Raw genomic sequence first — 17,749 nt, forward strand, 5'->3', positions numbered from 1 at the left:
ATTAGGCTTTGGAAAACACAGATTGTTGTACCTTTAATACTGACCATTTAGAAGGGTCATTATAACAGAACATATGTTGAAATGAGCACCACTGTAGGCCTAAATCGATGCCCCATTTGGCCATTTGTATAAGGGTCGCTGGGTGCTTCCATCACTGCATTAATGGTTATCATTGGGCTTGGCTTCCTCCTTGGTCCTTTGACTAGATTCATCAATAATGGCTGAGAAGAAAAGACACTGAAACACATATATTAACTGGCGTTTCTATGTCACTGCTCAGGCCCTCTCCCTCCCATAGATGAGCAGTGTTGATTCATCTTGAATTCCCAGCATGCTGAATAAACCTTGTCAGCTGTCCCTGTGAGTTAGTTTTCAGAGGAACAAGGAATTGATTGAGGCAGAAAGCCAAATTGCTTGCTTAAATATGAAATACTTTGCTATTTCTGTATCATAACCAACTGTTAATTCGCCCCTCAGAATAAAAATGCTAAGTTTGAGGTGACGGTGTGACACCCTGAGTTATAATTCATTTTAATGTCTAATGCCAAGTTAAATAAAGTTGAAATATACATTTTTTTATAATGTCAATGAACATGTGATATTGTGTAGAGCTACTGTCTGTAGCCACCCTCTGCCATCAATAACCATATGATTGTAAAGTATGTTTGTGGCATATTGTAATGCTATCTAACTTGAATAGACATATCCAGGCCTACTGTTTGGCTAACTGTGTTACCATTTTGAGCCAATCATGTGGGTAATGGTCGACTGTGGTAGGTCCTTCTCTCTCCTGTCTCTCCCTCCCTCTCGCTCCCTCTGAGTTAACCCATGTCAATTTAGCTATGCGCAATTAACCACTTTTGTGCCTCTTTTTGTAGTTGCACGCTCCTCGTCTGCCCTTGATCAACACAGACAAAGTGTTGGAGTCTGTAGTGACATGCCCACTGGCTGGCTGGCAGGCTGGCTGGCTGCCATTCACTTGTTCATTCACTGACACTCTGCAGTCTGTGATAGTCTGTGTCCGGCTACTGTAGCTAGCCATAGCAGGCACTAAGGACAAGCACAGAAAAAAGTTGTAGGCTACATTGTTGTAACCTAGCGGTTAAGGCATTGGGTTAGTAAACAAATATTTGCTGGTTCAAATACCCAAGGTGAAATGTCTGTTTATATGCCCTTGTCATACAAAATGAGTACGGCACTTAACAGTGTTATGTTCGAGACCATCTAAAGGGAGACTGGAGCAAATCGAGTCAAGACCAAGACCAGAGGAGGGGTGAGACCGGAAGGGGTCAAGACCGAGACCAGAAAAATGTGAGTTCAATTCTATACCACGATCAACATTTTGTCAAATCGCCATATGGATTCTTTAGACATTTAGAATGGTGAAAAAATGTGCGCTGAGGGAAAATAGAGCCACTCTACAAATTATTACTAATGTTACGGTTTTCTTCGATCTCCTCCTCTGACGAGGAGGTGTAGCAAGGATCGGACCAAAATGCAGCATGGTAATTTTCATACATGTTTAATAAACGAATAAACACAAACTATACAAAAACAAGAAACGTAACGCGAAAACCTAAACAGCCTATCTTGTGCAAACAAACACAGAGACATGAACAATCACCCACCAAACACTCAAAGAATATGGCTGCCTAAATATGGTTCCCAATCAGAGACAACGATAATCACCTGCCTCTGATTGAGAACCGCCTCAGGCAACCATAGACTTTTCTAGACAACCCTACTAAGCCACAATCCCAATACCTACTAAAACCCCAATACAAAAACACACCACAAAATAAACCCATGTCACACCCTGGCCTGGCCAAATAAATAAATAAAATACAACATACTAAGACCAGGGCGTGACAGAACCCCCCCCCCCCCCCCCCACCCCCAAGGTGCGGACTCCCGGCCGCACACCTAAACCCATATCGGAGGGTCCGGGTGGGCGTCTGTCCACGGTGGCGGCTCCGGCTCGGGACGTGGACCCCACTCCAACCAAGTCTTAGTCCCCTTGTATCATTATTAAACATGATTGGCGACCCTCGCCGCCGACCTTGTCCTAGTAAACCTCACCAAGGACCCCACTGGACTGAGGGGCAGCTCGGGACTGAGGTAGAAGCTCAGGACTGAGGGGAAGCTCGGGACTGAGGGGATGCTCGGGACTGAGGGGAAGCTCGGGACTGAGGGGTAGCTCGGGACTGAGGGGTAGCTCGGGACTGAGGGGTAGCTCGGGACTGACGGGTAGCTCGGCACTGAGGGGAAGCTCAGCACTGAGGGGAAGCCCAGTACTGAGAGGAAGCCTAGTACCGAGAGGAAGCCCAGTACTGAGAGGAAGCTCAGGCAGGTAGTTGCCTCTGGCAGATCCTGGCTAGCTGGTGGTTCTGGCAGATCCTGACTGAATGGCGGATCCTGGCTGAACGGCGGATCCTGGCAGATCTGGAAGATCCTGGCTGACTGGCGGATCCTGGCTGACTGGCGGATCTGGAAGATCATGGCTGACTGGCGGATCCTGGCTGACTGGCGGATCTAGCTTCTCTGGCAGCTCTGGCTGCTCCATGCAGACTGGCAGCTCTGGCTGCTCCATGCAGCCTGGCAGCTCTGGCTGCTCCATGCAGACTGGCAGCTCTGGCTGCTCCATGCAGACTGGCAGCTCTGGCTGCTCCATGCAGACTGGCAGCTCTGGCTGCTCCATGCAGGCTGGCAGCTCTGGCTGCTCCATGCAGACTGGTAGCTCTGGCTGCTCCATGCAGACTGGCAGCTCTGGCTGCTCCATGCAAACTGGCAGCTCTGGCTGCTCCATGCAAACTGGCAGCTCTGGCTGCTCCATGCAGACTAGCAGCTCTGGCTGCGCTGAACAGGCAGGAGACTCCGGCAGCGCTGGAGAGGAGGAAGGCTCTGGCAGCGCTAAACGGGCGGGAGACTCCGGCAGCACTGGAGAGGAGGAAGGCTCTGACAGCGCTAGACAGGCGGGAGACTCCGGCAGCGCTGGAGAGGAGGAAGGCTCTGACAGCGCTAGACAGGCGGGAGACTCCGGCAGCGCTGGAGAGGAGGAAGGCTCTGGCAGCGCTAAACAGGCGGGAGACTCCGGCAGCGTTGGAGAGGAGGAAGGCTCAGGCAGCGCTGAACAGGCGAGGCGTACTGAAGGCCTGGTGCGTGATGCTGGCACTGGTGGTACTGGGCCGAGAACACGCACAGGAAGCCTGGTGCGGGGAGCTGCCACCGGAGGACTGGTGTGTGGAGGTGGCACAGGATGGACCGGACCGTGAAGGCGTACTGGAGAGCATGAGAGCAGGGCTGGCACAGGACGTGCAAGGCTAGGGAGGTGCACAGGAGGCCTGGTGCGTGAGGCTGGCACAATATTCACCAGCCGACTAACACGCACCTCAGGACGAGTATGGAGCGCTGACCCAGGTGCCATCAAATCCCCGACACGCTCCGTCGGGCGAATATCGTACCTAAAGCACCAAACTAGCAACTCCCTCATAACTCTCTCCTCCACTTTCCCCATTAACTCCTTCACAGTCTCTGCTTCGCTCACCTCCAACACCGGCTCTGTTTCTGGTCTCCTCCTTGGCTCCTCACGATAAACAGGGGGAGTTGTCTCAGGTCTGAACCCTGACTCTGCCACACTCTCCCTGAGCCTCCCCCCCAAGACATTTTTGGGGCTGACTCTCGGGCTTCCTTCCGCGCCGCCGTGCTAGTCTCTTCAACTCCATTCTCCTATAACCCTCTTCGCACTGCTCCAGCGAATCCCAGGCGGGCTCCTGCACTCTCCCTGGGTCGACCGCCCACCTGTCTATTTCCTCCCAAGTCGTATATTCCAAACTTAGTTGCTCCTGCTGCCGCTGCCTGTCACCACGCCGCTTGGTCCTGTTGTGGTGGGTGATTCTGTTACGGTTTTCTTCGATCTCCTCCTCTGACGAAGAGGTGTAGCAAGGATCGGACCAAAATGAAGCGTGGTAATTTTCATACATGTTTAATAAACGAATAAACACAAACTATACAAAAACAAGAAACGTAACGCGAAAACCTAAACAGCCTATCTTGTGCAAACAAACACAGAGACATGAACAATCACCCACCAAACACTCAAAGAATATGGCTGCCTAAATATGGTTCCCAATCAGAGACAACGATAATCACCTGCCTCTGATTGAGAACCGCCTCAAGCAACCATAGACTTTTCTAGACAACCCTACTAAGCCACAATCCCAATACCTACTAAAACCCCAATACAAAAACACACCACAAAATAAACCCATGTCACACCCTGGCCTGGCCAAATAAAGAAAGAAAACACAAAATACTAAGACCAGGGCGTGACAACTAACCCCAACATAGTGGGGAACAAGGAGGGCCTTCTACCACTTCAGAGAAGGGCTAAGGATTTATAAAATAATTATACTAAAAATTATAATTATAATTACATTATTATTTTCAATGATGTTCTGATTTAATCTCTTCAGTTTTGTTGGAAAGGAAAGGGTTAGCATCGAAGCGAAAGAAGATCCAATCAGGATTTTTCTTTTGTGGTCTCTGGGGAGATAAATCTAGCTAGCCAAGTCAGCCATTGGCTAAGCCTTCAGAAGCTAGATAGAAGGTGCTGTTCTATCTGCTGTTCAACTGTACGAGGGCAACATTTTGGAGTGACAGTGGAATCAACTGGGTGGGACCATTTTTACAAAAAAACTTATGGAAGCTTCTGCCTTCTCAAAAGCCAAAAGGTCACTGCGAAATAGCAAGCATTAATTTTCTGACGGTCTAGCTAGCTATTTTTTGTTATAGGCTAGTTTGCAGCGGCTGCAGCAGGTATTATCAAAGAGGATGTTGTTGCTTGTTTGTTATCTTCTCCCTTTTCAAGAATAACTTTCAACAAGAAGTTACGTTTCAAATTATCATCTGGTGAGTGGAACTGTGTTGTGTATTGCAGCACCTTCGCTGTTGTTGGCCATCTCGTTGAAAATAACTGATGTGTGAAACATTGTTGCATTTAATCTTTAGGTCGTCAGTTACTTATTAGGAATGCTTAGCCTAATGGTTGTGCTTTTGTATTCTTATGATTGGGACCTACTGGCTAATGTCCGAGTGAATGGACTGCCTAACCTTTAACATCATTCTGTGTGTGACTGCTGTTTTTCCATCAGCACTATGCAGTGGTGTACTGGAGCCTGGAGAAGTGTGTATACTCATATTTTGCTAAACAAATCCCAAACGGCTTGCCCAGCAAAGGAAAGGCACCCACTGTGAAAAAGCCTATGTTTTCTAGGGTTTTATATGGCAAAACAAATACGTTTCAGATTTTCACTCTCTAAATCACATCTTTTGGAGGTCTGGGGACTATTGTTGTAATAATAATGTATAATGTATAATTATAACAACATCCTCGATTCACCTGGGGGCTCCCATAGTCAATGCCACAGATCAGTGCTAAATAGAACCAGTTACTGAAAGAGAGAGAGATACACACATTTATTTCCACAGGGACGGGGGGTGAGACAGGGATGCAGCTTAAGCCCCACACTTCAACATATATCAATGAATTGGCGAAGGCGCTAGAACAGTCTGCAGCACCCGGCCTCACCCTACTAGAATCTGAAGTCAAATGTCTACTATTTGCTGATGATCTGATGCTTCTGTACCCAACCACGGAGGGCCTACAGTGGCACCTAGATCTTCGGCACAGATTCTGTCAGACCTGGGCCCTGACAGTAAATCTCAGTAAGTGTTTTTTGGTGTTCCAAAAAAGGTCCAGTTCCCAGGATCACGGATACAAATTCCATCTAGACACCGTTGCCCTAGAGCACACAAAAAAACGATATATACCTCGGCTTAAACATCAGCCCCACAGGTAACTTCCACAAAGCTGTGAACGATCTGAGAGACAAGGCAAGAAGGGCCTTCTATGCCATCAAAGGAACATAAAATGTGATATACCAATTTGGATCTGGCTAAAAAAACTTGTATCAGTTATAGAACCCATTGCCCTTTATGGTTGTAAGGTCTAGGATCTGCTCACCAACCAAGAATTCACAAAATGGGACTAACACCAAATTGAGACTCTGCATGCAGAATTCTGCAAAAATATCCTCTGTGTGCAACATAAAACACCAAATACTGCATGCAGAGCAGAATTAGGCTGATACCCGCTAATTATCAAAATCCAGAAAAGAGACGTTAAATTCTACAACCACCTAAAAGGAAGCGATTCCCAAACCCTCTATAACAAAGCCATCACCTACAGAGAAATTAACCCGGAGAAGAGCCCCCTAAGCACGCTGGTCTTGGGGCTCTGTTCACAAACACAAACAGAACCCACAGAGCCCCAGGACAGCAACACAATTAGACCCAATCAAAGCATGAGAAAACAAAAAGATAATTACTTGACACATTGGAAAGAATTTACAAAAAAACAGAGCAAACTAGAATGCTATCTGGCCCTAAACAGAGAGTACACAGTGGCAGAATACCTGACAACTGTGCCTGACCCAAAATTAAGGAAATCTTTGACTATGTACAGACTCAGTGAGCATAGCCTTGCTATTGAGAAAGGCTGCCGAAGGCAGACCTGGCTCTCAAGAGAAGACAGGCTATGTGCACACTGCCAACAAAATGAGGTGGAAACTGAGCTGCACTTCCTAACCTCCTGCCAAATGTATGACCATATTAGAGACACATATTTCCCTCAGATTACACAGACTCACAAAAAAATTGAAAATATATCCAATTTTGATGAACTCCCATATCTATTGGGTGAAATACCACAGTGTGCCATCACAGCAGCAATATTAGTGATCTGTTGCCACAAGAAAAGGGCAACCAGTGAAGAACAGACACCATTGTAAAATGAACCTATATTTATGTTATTTTCTCTTTGGTACTTTAACTATTTGCACATTATTACAACACTGTATATATACATAATATGACATTTGAAATGTATCTATTCTTTTGGAACTTTTGGGAGTGTAATGTTTACTGTTAATTTTGTATTGTTTATTTCACTTTTGTTTATTATCTATTTCACTTGCTTTGGCAATGTATACATATGTTTCCCATGCCAATAAAGCCCCTTAAATTGAATTGAAATTGAGAGTGAAGAGAGAGATGGCGAGAGATAGTCAGAGGGAGGGAAATGGATAAAGGAGAGAGGATGGAAGGACAGAAAGAACCAGAGTGAAAATGGGGGGAGGGAGTCAGAGAAGCGCAGAGAATTGGAGGAAAAAGAAAGGTAGGCAGAGAGATAAGAGAGATGTGGGGGAAAGGAGGGAAGGTGTGAGTTAGGCCATCCACTTCTTTCACACCAATTTCAAATCACACCTCCTCTGCTGTTATCAAACCACAGTACTCATCAAAGAGTGTGAACTGAAAATAAAGTGAACATTTTGCATGACATGTTTTGTCATGATTTCAATGAGAACAAGGGTAGAGACACACATCTACAGATTACAGAGAGATAGATCTCTTTTGGAGTATCCATTTCTCTCATGAGCATAGGGGAGAAGACACATCCCTGTCCAGCCAGAATGTTTGGTGTATGATGAGGATGAGGTCACACAGTTCGTCAGACCTGCTGTGTGTGGAACCTCCTGTGTGTGTGTGTGTGTGTGTGTGTGTGTGTGTGTGTGTGTGTGTGTGTGTGTGTGTGTGTGTGTGTGTGTGTGTGTGTGTGTGTGTTTGTGTGTGTGTGTGTGTGTGTGTGTGTGTGTGTGTGTGTGTGTGTGTGTGTGTGTGTGTGTGTGTGTGTGTGTGTGTGTGTGTGTGTGTGTGTGTGCGCACAGTAGTCAGAGACACATGAGTCAGACATGGCGAGGCTGTCTGTTTGGCCGTGTGGTGTAACTGTGTGTGTGTGTGTGTGTGTGTGTGTGTGTGTGTGTGTGTGTACTGTGCACCACCTGATGCATTCAATGCTCCTTCAGGGTCCTCATGTGTTCAGCTCATCACATGACAGGAGTGGCTGAGAAAGAGAGAGGGCTCTTTGTGTTAGGTTACGGTTTAGTAGTCCCACTCCACTGACAGCAGCACACTCACCATTGCGTACACACTCACACTCAACATTGCGTACACACCCAGACACACATACATACAAAACACGCTTGTGCACAAACACATACCCATATCATATCACTCAAAAAAGAGTGAAGAATCTCATTGGATTCAGACAGACACTGGATACCACTGTATTTGTCAGTGTTATGGTGACCCCAATTGGTCAGAGAGGATACTGCACCAACCACTGTGAGACGACGCAGCATGCTACTTCAGGTACAATCACACCACCTGAATTTGGAATGGAGCAGTGGGATAGAACATATTCCACTGACCCATATTCCATATGGCATAATGAACAGGAAATGGGGGAGATGCCATGACGACAAAGCGTCCACTGTGGGGGATAGTGATGTCATAGACTGCCAATGGAGTGACCTCCCACCTTTCTTTCATACAGTATCCTGATTCTGCAAATCGGGACTTTTTCAGTTGGGGCAGTCTCTGTTATGTAGTGTGGTTGGTAAATGGTACACTGTAGCCTAGTTGTATGTGATTCTTTGTGTATGAATAGTGTGTATTATAGTTTTTATGTTTCAGCCCTGCATGCAAACCATTGATTGTCTTGATTAGAGCACTTCTTCTATCACTCAGACATCACACTCACTGTTGGCCATACACACACATTGCTTTTCAATGTAACCAGATTTGGAACAGAATTTGTTCTGTACTTGTGGGGTTTCAGAAACACAAAGCCAGCCATCCTCATCAGCCCCCCTTTACAGAGAGGACTAGAGGAGGAAATCAGGCGTTACTGCTTGCAGAACTTTCGCATCTCTCCCACCATCTCTCGCTGGGATAGATTATTTAAAAACTCAATGAATGGTCCTTTTGTTTCCATCCTACTTCTGTAAGATGGTTATTAATCAAAATTGTACGGTGGTCTAAAAATGCAATTTATAAACTTTAGACATTAGAATACAATAAATCCTTATATTTGTAGAATGACAGCTTCTGTATGGGACCAGTTATTTTATCACTTGCATTGTTCATCTGTTTCTGTATTTTGTATCAATTCTTATTTTCTGAAAATCAATAGCGCTCTACATATTCTTGCCATATAAAACCATCCACGTGGTATAAAACTGTTGCATGAGACAAACGGGGCAAGTCTTTATGACTCATGGAAACTGGTCCTAACGGAGCATGGACAGGAAGTTACTGGGGGTGGAGAGGTCAAGAGTCACCGGGTTTGTTTGTATGCGGGAGTTTTTAATACACAGCAGCAAATTATGGATAAAAGAGAGGGAAAGGACAGAAAAAGAGAGTAAATGGGAGAGAAAATAAAGATCTAGAGAGTTAAAGAGATATAAAGGGATGTTGTGGAGAACAGAAAAAGAAAATGGAAAATAACAGGAAGAATAGAGAAGACAAAGGATGAGGGCAGGGAGAGAGGAAAAAGAGGGGGAGCCAGACAGAAGGTGGGGGTGGAAGAGTTTTGTGCATTGTGTGAAATTTGATCATGTCATGGAGTCTTTACAGACAGCTGGGAAGTCCCCCCTCATTCTGTTTCCCAGCTGGGGATCTTCTGAGGGGGAGCCTGCAGCATCAGACTGGCTCCAAAGTTAACTGTTAATTTACTTACAGTGGGATGAGTTTGGGATGAAAATACACACGGGACACTTTTGTCTTTTTTTAGTCACATTTATTGATTTTAACCAGTATGACTACCTTTACACAGACATAACACCTCTGTATAGGAAAACAAAACAACACTTTCATAGGATTAGCTCAGCAGTAATACATTAGACTAAACTCATTTTTTCATCATTTTATTTTTTCACTTTTTCAGCATCTCCAAAGTTATAGGTTTGTTTTCGATTCTGTGTAAAGGTTCCCATGACTGAAAAACATGCATATGACAATAAGTTGTAATCAATATGCCACTAATTATAATGCACATTATTGATAAGAATACAGTACTGCATGACAATCCAAATAAATACCAACATACAGATTAAGTCGTTATTTCATATAAAGGTATCAAACTCAATATGGATCAATACTGAAACACAATATGACAATATAAAGTTTGCACGGCTAGTGTATTATCACAATGCTATCGCTTCCAGCAAACAGAAAACTTTTATTTTCCTTGTAAAACAGCATTTAAATTGCACTTTATTTTCTCTGTATTTTTCGCTTCTCAACCGTATTGATAACTTTTTACGCCTCAACAAACAAGCATTGGCTAGGATGGCACTATTCAAGCTTGTTGATGCAAAATCTGTTTTCTATTTCCTGAAATCACAACACTTTAATATATGATGTAAAAAAAAAAATTCGATAAAAAAACTAAAACAAATGCGCTCTCTGCACATTTGCCAACAATACTGTAGATATTACATTACCTTCACCATACAAAGCTAGAGATCATGTCAATGTTTCCAATAGTACACTGATCTGCCCAAACACATAGTGGTGCATGGAACATTTTGTTCAAAATGAGGCCAAAGGGATTTCTTTTGGTTCCCAAATTTTGATTAAAAAAACTACATTTTCTCAATACCCCTGAATTTGCTGTTGGGATCACTGACCTGCAGAATTCAATACAATATCAGTTGAATTGAGCTAATTTCAAAACGATCATCTCACTCCTGCAAAAAGGGCTACTCCTCTTTGCATTTATTGCTGCTCACAAAGTCATTCAACCCAAACTCCTCCCCTAAAAAACAAACACAAAGTACTAGTCTACAATTCTCCCTTGAAACAATGAAAGGCACTACTGGTCAGAATGAAGAACAAAACAAACCCAAAGCAAAACCCGGGTAGCGCTTCAGCAGAAAGCCACTGCCCCAAACTACACCTTTCTCACTGATGTACGGCATGTCTTTCTGATTCTTGAATCTTTTCAAACCTAAACGGTGTACCAGGATTTGGCACGATAAACAAAGAGAGAATTAAACAATTCCAATTTGGAATTTAATCGTTGCACTTGCAGAGAATTCTGTGAGCCAGTGATCCCTTATCAGTGTGACACCCCTGGTAAGAAGATGGAAAAAAACAAAATCATTTTGTCACTCCATTTTTCCCCCCAAGAACTTCTTACCAATTTTTTTTTAATCAGAGCGTCGTCAAGTTTCTGCGCGTTAGCTTTGAACTATTCCTAGGAATAATAAATACATGAAAACCCCAGAATTAGCTCACCCTGGATTTTGTTTAGAACATGGCAGTAGAACATACATATAAAACCAAACCAACAGCATAATAAAGCAATATGATGAGACATAACAATAAAAGGATGGTTATTCAGATGGATCAATTCTCAGAAGCATAATAACAATAGATGGACTCTGGTTTGCGCTGAGACTTTAGGAGAGTAAATGGTCTCCGTAGATGGTACAAAGAGACCATATACAGGAGGAAATATATTCCTATTAATATATGTGTATACTTGACTAAATAAGTCACAAACCTTAGCACTACAAACCTTTCCTAGGTTAATAATATAAAGGTATATAATCCTATAATAAAAGTGCACAGGTTAAAGAAAACAAATCAACTAAAACAAAAGAAGATCAAACCAGACAAAACAGTTGGTTGATTTACATTAAGAAAAGACCATGGTTCCCCTGGCTTCTCATTGGAGGGATAACTCCGCCAATCACAAACTCTGATCATCATTTCATGAGGAGGGCAGAGTTCACTGTACTTGTGAGCATCGGCAGCAGCGAGGGGAAATGTGAAATACCTTGTTCATTCCCATGCATAGGACATAGAGGTCGTGCTATATTGCGAGTTAAAGGGCAACCTGGAGGAATATTGGATTTTCATATCAGAGATTTCATTTGATCTTTTTAGTCTTGAAGTGGGTTTCATAATCTTGGCCTATAGGGATATCTGTTTTCTGCACAATGAATGTGACATCGGCATTGTGAGAGGATCCTGTGTTGGAGGATCCTCCTCCGGGCAGAATTAAATGACTGCAAAACGGAGAAACAAAGAAAACATAAAAATGTGCATTACTGGTAGAGAGATGTTAACTTCCTCAGAAATGATTCCATTCCAATCAAAAACATGAAATAAGGAAGAGTAAAAAGATGTACACCGAAGGCCCAGTTAGTTAAAGTAGCTACTAACTAGCGGTTGGTGCAAACTGGGTTAGTAGTGCTGAAGCAGACTGTCATATCAACATTGTGTCAATATGTTTCAGAGGAGCTGATATAAAAGCACCACTGCACGAGGAAGACCAGTGAGTGCAAGAAGCTGATGACCTCACAAGTACCATGACCTTTGACACACCTCCAAAACACATGATGAGTCCCAAGAGTTTAATCCACACCCCAGAGCCAGGTCAGTTATAGGAAGGGCTTTCCTTACTGGCATGCAGGTTAATGAGAACGGGTGTGTTTTTTAGCGTGCAGGCGTTCAACCAATCAGGAATCAGACGAAGAGCGTGTGAGAGAACTCAAAGGTGAAGTGGGCGGAGCCTAAAGGCAGAGGTAGGAGGGAGCTTATTCTGGTGGCATTCTATTGATGACACCAGATAAACAGACATTGATTTCAAACTAAACCAAGAGAACTAGCGAGGGTCTCTCTAGCCACAATCACATCCTGGATTATGAAATATATAGATTATTCAGTGAATCTATAGTGCCTACACAAGGGAACAGGGATAGAAGGTCAACTCATTTGAATCAATGTCCACTGGTAAAATACCACATTTAGAGACAAAGTAGTCAAACAAAAACCTCATGTAAATACATTTGTCATCTTAGAGCATCTCCCTCAGAAAACCCTGGAACTCATTTCCCCAAACACAGTATCAAAATCATGTTCAGAATCGGCTGAGAGAGCTCGTCTTTCGGGTGCAGGTGCTTTTAAACACCAGTATTACTTCTCTCTCCTCTCCCACTCTCTACACCCAGAGCAAACTGACACAAAGTGTGATTCTATCACTTTCGCTTAAGTGGAACAAGAACAGAATAGTGATTTCCCCTCCCATGGAGGTTCTTCTCTGATGTGAGCGATAGCCTCGTCTCCATACTGTGTGGCGTGACTAAAGGCCTCGTAGGGCAGCGCAGCACATACTCAACTCAAGCAGGGTTGAGGACGTCCCTCGTTCGGAGGAACCAAAGCTCTCCCTCTCCATACCCGAGAGAGGTGGCCTAGGAGTATCCTAGAAGATTAGAACCTGATTACGATCGTATTATTAAGAATATATAGTTTTAAAAAGCATAATTGAATTAATCTTCCAAGAATCTCTTCGCATCAACCCTGCTTTTAGCGCCACAAAGCTAATACCGTGTATGCATTACATGGATCTATCTAACACAAGCCCCACATCAGTTTTTTTAATCTGCCTGGCACTAGATTGCAAGGGTTAAAGCTATTTTTTTTGGGGGGGGGGGGGGGTAATAAAGACAGTACATTGGTTGTCCTCTCACATCCACACAGCATCTCAGAAATGAATCTATTTGCAATATTTGGAGAAAACGACATACACACAAGGGTCTTTCACCTCAGTGTCGGAGCTGAGATTACACACACACACACACACACACACACACACACACACACACACACACACACACACACACACAGGCAGGGTTCCAGAACACACGTGCGCAAGGACGTTACCTGACAATATCCAGGGGTTTTCCCCACAATCCCCCTCTCTACTTAAAGGGAGAGTGGTGTTGTAGAGCGAGCAAGCTGCTGACAATCTAAAAGAGAGAGGGGTTGTCATGACAACAAAGCGACGAACCACACGTTTGAGACGTGAGGAGGACAGGGTTTTCAGCCACATAACCACACATAGTTCATTTGAGAGCTCAAAAGGGCCTCCCAAAAGAGAAAGAGAGAAGCGACAGGGAGAGAGAGAGGAAGAGAGATCAGCATTAGGCTGACAGACACAAAGACAGGGCTTTACATCGATATATAGATGTAGTTGATTTCAAGTGTTTGGGTCGACAGGCACTTTGCCGAGGGATATTGGTCGGTTTTGTTTGTAGAATTACGATCCGGATCTGGGTGCCATTGATTTTTGTGCTCTTTTAGGATCTTTTCTGTTATTACAAAAATCACCATCAATCAAAACTATATTGTATCTGTTCACAGTTATTTGATCATTTTCTTTCGTTCTTAAGTAATATGGCTGAGAGAATCCACCCAATATGACATATACTGGGTCACATGGAATAGCCCTCTGTTTATTTCTGCAGAAGTTAAATAACTGCTCTGGTTCAGATGTAGAGCCCTGTAGCACATGTGCATGTGCTGTGACACACCTGTTTACAGAGAAAAACTGTTATAAAGCTCAGTAGCATTTTCAGCTGCAAAGCCATGCGATTGGACTGCCTGACTCTACCGCGTTGGTGTACAGCTTAAAGGATCTTGAAATGAAACACCTGTGGTCTTAGGTGCTCCTTTACCGCCCACCTCCGACATCATTAATTATCAGCCAACCCGCTTTGAGAATTTTGAATTTCAGTTAGAAAATCCAGCAAATCACACTGGGCTCCCTAGCAACAGCAGGGGGAGTTTGCATATTGTTTTGTTTCATTTGTTTATGAGCAACCTGATTGGTCAGTGGGTTGCTGGGGCTGGCTCAGTCCTGGGGGGCCAGGAGAGAGAGGGGAAGAGGAGCGGGGGCTTTATCGAAGGAGCACCAACACCAACAGGCAAGCAAAACGAGGAGAGGACGTCAACTTCTGTCACATGATCCTAAAAGTGACACCCTCTTCACAAGTCCCCACCCCCCAAATGCATTATGGTTACCAGGCAACACACTCAGGGGGGGTCAGAACACACTAAGCACAAAAGCTGCCACCTTTTACATCATCATAAGTACAGCACCATGACGGCGGAAAGAAGTGACACCCCATAATATCCACAGAAGCCCAACGGCGGCCGGTTGAGGCCATATCCACATGCCATACATTATGTCTACTACAATCCCAAACTTCTAGGGCACACTGTACTGTACGGTACAGTACATACACAGCTGCATTCCCCTAAGCGTTTACACTAGCAGGCGTGAGTGGCCATACGTGGCCATAGGCATAAGTATGTACTATAGGTTAGACACACACCAGGCTCTATGAGGCTGCAGGCTGAGCAGGCAGGGAGCTAAGCGAGCATAGTAGGGCTCTTTAACACTAAGTCAGGGGAGGACCTCGGGCTCCTCCCCTCTGTACACAGCAGTCCCGTGCTGACAATGCAGCCGCTTCAGTCGCAGTAGATCTTGTACTTCTCGCTGCAGAAGACCACTGGGCCTCCCAGGATGCCGTTGGGCATGATGTTGTGCTCACTGGGGCGACCGATGCCGGCGCAGGTGAGCCCGAGACTTACGTGGGGGTTGTTGGCGGTGTTGGTCTGGCCGTTGGTGGTTCTGCCGTTGGCGGTCCTGCCTTTAGGTTTGCCCCCGCGGCGGGTCTGCTCGGTGTCAAACTCCAGGTCCTCCAAGCGCTGGGTCAGGGCTAGCTTCTGCTGTATGGCCATACGGAGGAGGGAGTTCAGGGTCTTCTTCTCATCCTCTGCCGCAGACAGCTGTCTCTGCATCTCATCCAGCTGAGTCACATACTCGTCACAGCTACAGTAGAAGGAGGGAGAGAGAGAGAGGGATGGAGGGAGAGAGATTACATTAGAATAAGGCATTTGTCGCCAACGTCAGTGAGATTTCAGTCCTTAAACATTTACTGCATTTTCACTAGCCATCCAATAGGTGGCAGTAGAAACCTCCAGTGTTAACAGCCAAAGGCACAGTGATCTGACAGTGACTGTGGTCTGTATGGTTCACTACCATTGGTAATGGTCTGGATCTCCAATCTGACTGTTCATATTGTCTGTGGCTATTTCAGATGGATTTCACTGACCTTCAAGCCCACAGAAAATCAATGCAAGAAAAAAGGCTTAACCTACATTCGTCTTGACCTTTGACCTACTTCCCCAGTGTCTTCTCCACCAGATAAAGCCCTTGAGGTGTCTACCAGAGCCTTGCCATCCGGCATTCTACCATTTCATCAGACTATCTCTCCATCTCCCCCAGCACCACTCTCTTCTCCCTGGAAACCTCTCTGTCCTAAACTTCTTGTGCTGAGCGATAAGTGCTTTTTGAGGTCAGTTCGTTTTCGGTTCGATTATGAAAAATTAATCATGGTTTTCGATTTCGGTTTTGATATTTTTTTTAAAACATGAAATGCACTATGTGGGTTGAATGCTGTAACATCACAGAATAAAACAATTAATACAAGTCACATGATGGTTGTGAATGTGTCACGCCTTGGTCTTAGTATTTTGTGTTTTCTTTAATTATTTGGTCAGGCCAGGGTGTGACATGGGTTATTGTGGTGTGTTTTTGTCTTAGGGGTTTTGTGGGGTGTCTAAGTAGTCTAGGGCTGCCTGAGGCAGTTCTCAATCAGAGTCAGGTGATTATCGTTGTCTCTGATTGGGAACCATATTTAGGCAGCCATATTCTGTGAGTGTTTTCGTGGGTGATTGTTCCTGTCTTTGTGTTTGCACCAGATAGGGCTGTTTCGGTTTTCACATTACGTTTATTGTTTTTGTAAGTTCGTGTTTCTTTATTATTTAATAAACATGGATTGCAATAGCCACGCTGCATTTTGGTCCGATCCTTGCTACACCTCCTCGTCCGAGGAGGAGATAGAAGAAAGCCGTTACAGAATGCCCATTATTAACCATCATTTATTCACATTACGTTACATTAATAAAATATTTCAGCTGTTGTGTATATTAAATTTGTTTTATTTTATTTCCAGTCATCACCTCATCTCTATAGGGCTGCTTCCTATGCTGTCTGACAAAATCACTATTTTGTAGTATTTCAATGAAAATATGGCATACTTTTATGACTGCTGAACACTATCAATCACTTAAACCAGTGGTTCCCAAACTGGAAAGGAACTGAGTCCGGCTTTAAACGTACTCTTTGTTGTAATAGTAGAATGCACAAGGTAACATTACTAAATTGGGTAGTGCATCATCAGTTCCTCATCATGAGTCATGTTAGTCATTGCATACCTTGGAGAGCTATTTATAACTTGTCAGAAATGTCCAGATCAACTAGCCCATGTCAGCTAATGTTTTTTAGCAATTTTTTGGGGGCCCATAGACTTTGCCGTAATGTTCGAGTCACTTAAATATGAATAAACATTAGACATGGCAAAATGCATTGAATTGCAAGAACATTTGCTTTAAAACTGCAACATTTCTCTGCACCTTACAACAAAATGTGTAGAATTGCAGGAAATATGTTTTAAATCCAAATAATTGAAAGGTGTAGATGAAAAATAACTGAAAAAAAATAACTAAAATGTTGGTTAATGCTCAGCACTATAGACTTTAAACATCCTATTCAAGTAAGAACAATAGGAACTAATTTCACCCCCACAAGACTCACTTAAGACCTCATCTGTATTGCACTGGGCCAGTAGAAAATGTAGAGATGTGTTTACTATTCACTAAAAGCCCAGCTACGCATGATTCACTTTGTACTGCTAATATCCAAACACAGTATGCATTATATATGAAGAGTTTAATGTCTGAACATACATCCCATTTGAATGTATCCCGGGGTTGGGGTTCATGTGGGCTGTGTTGATGTTGATTATAACCCCTATTGGTGTAATTAACATTCATGAACAGCGAGGCTGAGGGCTGAGGTTGAAAGCAGCTCTACCCGGACGTCTGTCTGCATGACAATATGAGGAGTCTGAGCACGGAGTAAGTTAATCGT

General features: G+C 44.0%; 1 protein-coding gene across 1 annotated transcript in view; it reads right to left on the reverse strand.

Annotated features, from left to right (window-relative positions):
- Nucleotides 1-9,680: 9,680 nt before the first annotated feature.
- LOC109907756 (protein bicaudal D homolog 2) overlaps nucleotides 9,681-17,749 on the reverse strand; it is a 77,714-nt gene continuing 69,645 nt past the window's right edge. Inside the window, exon 10 of the mRNA XM_020505937.2 lies at nucleotides 9,681-15,586. Within this exon, the coding sequence (XP_020361526.1) occupies nucleotides 15,223-15,586 (364 nt within the window). The 3' untranslated portion in view covers nucleotides 9,681-15,222. The remainder of the gene's footprint in view (nucleotides 15,587-17,749) is intronic.

This window comes from Oncorhynchus kisutch, linkage group LG17, assembly GCF_002021735.2.
Source record: "Oncorhynchus kisutch isolate 150728-3 linkage group LG17, Okis_V2, whole genome shotgun sequence".
Lineage (NCBI taxonomy): Eukaryota > Metazoa > Chordata > Actinopteri > Salmoniformes > Salmonidae > Oncorhynchus > Oncorhynchus kisutch.